Source organism: Rhinopithecus bieti, unplaced genomic scaffold, assembly GCF_001698545.2.
Source record: "Rhinopithecus bieti isolate Rb0 unplaced genomic scaffold, ASM169854v2 scaffold_16691, whole genome shotgun sequence".
NCBI classification, from domain to species: Eukaryota; Metazoa; Chordata; class Mammalia; order Primates; family Cercopithecidae; genus Rhinopithecus; species Rhinopithecus bieti.
Genome location: NW_016808599.1, coordinates 222,009 through 227,185, shown reverse-complemented (window position 1 = coordinate 227,185; position 5,177 = coordinate 222,009). Strand labels below are relative to the sequence as shown.

At 38.6% G+C, this 5,177-nt stretch overlaps 1 protein-coding gene across 1 annotated transcript in view; it reads right to left on the bottom strand.

Annotated features, from left to right (window-relative positions):
* Positions 1–1,749: 1,749 nt before the first annotated feature.
* LOC108538684 (mucin-19-like) overlaps positions 1,750–5,177 on the bottom strand; it is a gene marked incomplete at its 3' end in the record, with an annotated part of 76,905 nt that continues 73,477 nt past the window's right edge. Inside the window, exons 42-44 of the mRNA XM_017886923.1 lie at positions 4,517–5,167; positions 1,910–1,975; positions 1,750–1,803 (exon numbers count right to left, since the gene is read on the bottom strand). Of these exons, the coding sequence (XP_017742412.1) occupies positions 1,750–1,803; positions 1,910–1,975; positions 4,517–5,167 (771 nt within the window). The remainder of the gene's footprint in view (positions 1,804–1,909; positions 1,976–4,516; positions 5,168–5,177) is intronic.

Sequence of the window (5,177 nt, the reverse complement as noted above, 5' to 3'; positions counted from 1 at the left end):
AGTTGTGATGGAATTCTAACTGACTTTACTAAAGGGTAAATTAAATCCATATTTAAATTAAAGAATTTATTTGAATTTCATTTAAAAAATTTGCGTCAGTGGGTCAAATGCCATGATAATTAAATTTTGTTTTAAAAACAGATGTTATTCCCACAGAGGCTTATCTTAGAAATTTAAGTCAGATTAAGTGTTCTCTTGTGAGACATATTATAAAGTGCTCTTTCAAGGAATCATGTATGATTTCTATGATTACAGATTATCAAACTGAAAAAAAAAAACACTGCCTTTTTTTCTGAGCAAAATATTTATACACAAGTAATTGTTATTTGGTTACATTTATTAAAGCTGTCTTGAAATTATAAAATGCCAAAAATGATAAAATACATACTGTGCCTCAATAGTTACACACCGTGTCCCAATGATTACCTGTTTCTGGCCATGTGTTAACTTATAATTATGTTGCTCAATATATAATATGAATCATGCCAATTTGTTTACATTTGCATAACCATAGATTGAATAAAGAATTAATACAAACTTAGTTTGAATTAAATTATTGAATTATTTTCTAGCGATCAGTTGGTAAAATTAATTTACACAGGAGACTTTATAACAGTAGTTACAATAATGTGGCATAAATCTTCACCAGAAAAAAAAAAAAGGTAAGCATTCTATTCCTTAAACTATTAATGAGCAATGTAGTCATTAGAGTCTGGGTTCTGTTAGAGACCTGCACATTGAGAAATGACATATTTCTCAAATACTGTCATACTAAGTATATTACTAGTTGAGAACCTTAAACAATAATATACTGTAGCCTTGAAATAATAATTTTGTTCATTTACTCAGTGTTAGGAAAAAGAAATTGCCCTGTAAGCATTTGTGAATCATTGTAAAAAAAAAGGAAAGTTATAAAATTTGGACTTATAAAACAATAATGTTATAGTTTTGTCAAATAAAATTCTCCAAATCTTATTTCAGAATAGGAAGTGCCATAGTTTATTACATTTAAAAACTTATTTTTCTTACCTGCTGCTCCAATTCTTTTAGTTAGAAATGGGAAACATTTAAGCTTTGTGATTTTAAAAGCGAGCTTTATTGATGATTTTGTTTGTTTGTTTGTTTGTTTGTTTTGAGATGGAGTCTCGCTCTGTCGCCCAGGCTGGAGTGCAGTGACCTGATCTCGGGTCACTGCAACCTCCGCCTTCCGGGTTCAAGCGATTCTCCTGCCTCAGCCTCCTGAGTAGCTGGGACTACAGGCATGCGCCACCACGCCCTGCTAAGTTTTATATTTTTAGTAGAGACGGTGTTTCACCATGTTGACCAGGATGGTCTCCATCTCTTGACCTCATGATCCACCCATCTCGGCCTCCCAAGGTGCTGGGATTACAGGCATGAGCCACCACACCCGGCCTATTGATGGGTTATTAAATATCACTGTATATTTTGCTTTAGCAAAGGAAGGCATCACATTGAAGAGCACAGTTTTGGAATCAATAAACAATCAAGAAAAATATTGATTTCACCATTTGGTGTGCTGTAGAAACATATCAACTTAGGTAATATCTTTGCCTAAGTTCCTTATGAGCAAAATGAGATAATCATGTTCATTCAAGTAATTTATGAGATAATATATTTAAAGACATTGTAATTAACTGGCTTTATTATTATTAATGATAATGCTGTTTTAAAATAAGCAATGAGCATGAAAAAAAATCAAAACACATCTGACATCCCCTGCTTACTTACCAGTAGTGGTACTTCCTGGTGCAATTGTTGACCCAGGGATGGCTCCCGTGGCAACTGAGATTAAAAAGCGTAAAGTCAGGAGCAGTGTTCTTATTTTATTGGAGCACTATCCAGATATTTATCAACATAACTACTTTGAGCCCAGTTGTGGTTCCAGTACCTGATGTGGAAGCTATGCTTTCACCTTCAGCTCCTGGGGAAGTTGCAGCAGGCACTCCAGTTGTAGCTGAATTTAAAACAAATGAAAAAGAATCTTAGTAGAATAATTCAAAATTTTCATATGGACTTCTCCCTAACATCTCAAATTCAACTTTCAAACATGAACCTATGATCTTCCCACCACAAACTGCTGCTCCTTCACATTCCCTATTTTAATAATTGATAGAACCACCATCCTAGCAACTAAATATTAACCTGAAAAATACCCTTAACAAAATCCCCGTCAAACCACTGCCAAATCCCCTTGATAGTTCTCCAAAAATAGGTTTTGAACTTTTCCCTTTTTTTCCATCCACTACCATAATTTATTTTAAACCATTGCCTCTTACCTTGATTGAGCAATAACTTCCTAACAAATTTCTCTGCTTTCGTTCTCGCCTTACATAATTCTACACATTTGCAGTCTTACTGATCTTTTAAAAATGGGAATCCTGATCATGTCACTCTTCTGTCTCACACCTTTGGTTAACTTCCCTCAGCTCTTAGCAACAAGTCTACAATCCTTAACGTGTGTGGCAAGGCTCTGTTCTATGTGATCAGGGTCCTTCTGACTTCTCTGGGCTTATTTTGTACATCCTCTGGCTTCCTAACAGGGCACTGGGAACCCTGGCCTCTTTCCACCTTAAACTTTCTAACATCCTGTGATTTCCCCATGGAGCTCTTATTAGCATTTCCCTCCCTGTCTTATCCTCTTTGACTACTGCCTCTTCATTCTTTGGGACACCAGGTGGAAAGTCACTTTCCTGGCACCCTCACCTTATTCTTAGCACTTAACATTAATTGTAATACTATTGAGATACTTTTCTCTTACTGGCTAAATCCCCCACTAGACAGTATGTCCTGAGAGCAGTGACCCTGTCAGACTCATTCACTTCTGTGCCCACACACTTATCACAGTGCCTGACACACAGATGACAATAAAAATAATTAAACAACATTTCATTAAATAGTAAACGTGAGACACTGCTGTTATAATAGAAAATGTCCAAATACTTCTGGTATAGTAGACTTTTCATTAATCTGATTTTCTTTGGGAGGTTGACATTTGGCATATCTGAGACTCCATTGAGATATCCCCTCCAGGGAATATATTTCCTTTCTGCTCTAGTTTATACCCACTGCCACACGAGGGAGGATGGTGTAGAAGGTAAGGAATAGGCTCTGAGGACAGACCTTCCTGGTGTACATTATCACTTGCAGCAGCTAACTAAACTTCTCCTTGACTTCCTCATTTGAAAATGTGAACAAAAATAGCACTTATCTCAGTAGTTGCTGAGAAAATTAGTGACATGTTTACATATCTCATAACAGTTCCTGGCTGCCCAAAAAGTGCTCAAATATTTTCTTCCTTTAGGCTTCTTCATGTAAGGTTTGTTTCCTGATAGAATCAGCACTGTGAAGACAGATAATTTGTTTTCCTTCAATCCTAGTCCTAAAACACCTAACAAAATTTAAGGTCCTAAATACTATTAGGTTGGTGCAAAAGTAATTATGGTTTTTGCCATTACTTTTGCACGAGCCTAATAGATGATTTGGATCTGAATTTCTGATTTCGATCTGACTTTCTGATTTCCTTATTTACAATATACTCATTACCGTAATTACATTGGCCAGAAAATCTTATGTTCGGTTTGGGAGGCCAAGGTGGGCAGATCGTTTGAGGTCAGGAGTTCGAGATCAGTTTGGCCAACACAGTGAAACTCTGTCTCTACTAAAACTAAAATAAAATAAAAATTAAAAAATAGCCGGGCATAGTGGTGTGTGCCTGTAATCCCAGCTACTTGGGAGACTGAGGCATGAGAATTGCTTTAACCTGGGAGGTGGAGGTTGTAGTGAGCTGAGATATTGTCACTGCACTCCAGCCTGGGTGAGAGTGAGACTCTGTCTTAAGAAAAAAAGAAAAAGAAAAAGAGAGAGAGAAAAAAAGAAAACCTTACGTTGAGCTACAGTTGGGACTAAATTCTTCCAGCCCCACTTGCGTGATTTTCCAGGTGTGGTTAATCTGGTCCTGCTTTCATCTGCTCCAGGGCTGGTTACATATGGCTCTTCAGTTTTGCCTGGTTAAAGCACTACTTGATTATCAGCTTTACATGGTTCATCTTAGTAAATATAATGAACTTACTGCCCCTTATGTAAAATTCGAATTTAGACATTGATAAATCTAGGTCATCTCTGAATCATTTCTCCCCAATTTAGGTCCTTGGTTAAATCACAATTGATTCATCTTACAATCATAATTGGAGGTCTCAGCCAGGCTTATGTTGAACCACAACAGAGTACCCAGGTGAGCCATGCCTGCTGGGTTCCCAACTGTAGTGGCCCCAGAGTCTGGTGCTCCAGCTGTGCATCCCTTGCCAACACCTACAGTAGTCCCCCATGAAAACATAAACCCAAAAAGTCTAATATTCTGGAAAGCCCCCTCATTGTTCACCAATTTGAGTTCTGAATAACATATTTAATTGTGATAAATTTACACAGATTCAAGTCTGGAAGACCAAAAATTACGTTGTTCACATTAAATGACCTATCTTTAGCTAACTAGACTTGCCTTCAGGGACTATAACCTCACTTCCTGGCTCTCCTGTTCTTCCTGTTACAGTGGTTGCGCCAACTGATGGTCTAGTTGTCCCTGTCACTTGCCCTGATAGTCCATTTGTACCTGTTATTCCAGCTGATGGTCTAGTTGTCCTTGATTCTTCAACTGATGTTCTGGTTGCTCCTGTTTTTCCAGATGATAGTATACTTGTCCCAGATTTTGCAGATGATCCAGTTGTCCCTGTCACCCCAGCTAATGATCTGGTAGTCCCTGTCACCCCAGCTGATAGTCCAGTTGTCCCCGTCACTCCAGCTGATGGTCCAGTGGTCCCCGTCACTCCAGCTGATGGTCCAGTTGTCCCCGTCACTCCAGCTGATGGTCCAGTTGTCCCTGTCACTCCAGCTGATAGTCCAGTTGTCCCTGTCACTCCAGCTGATGGTCCAGTTGACCCTGTCACTTCAGCTGATAGTCCATTTGCACCTGTTATTCCAGCTGATGGTCTAGTTGTCCTTGATTCTTCAACTGATGTTCTGGTTGTTCCTGTTTTTCCAGATGATGGTATACTTGTCCCAGATTTTGCAGATGATCCAGTTGTCCCTGTCACCCCAGCTAATGATCTGGTAGTCCCTATCACCCCAACTGATAGTCCAGTTGTCCCCGTCACTCCAACAGA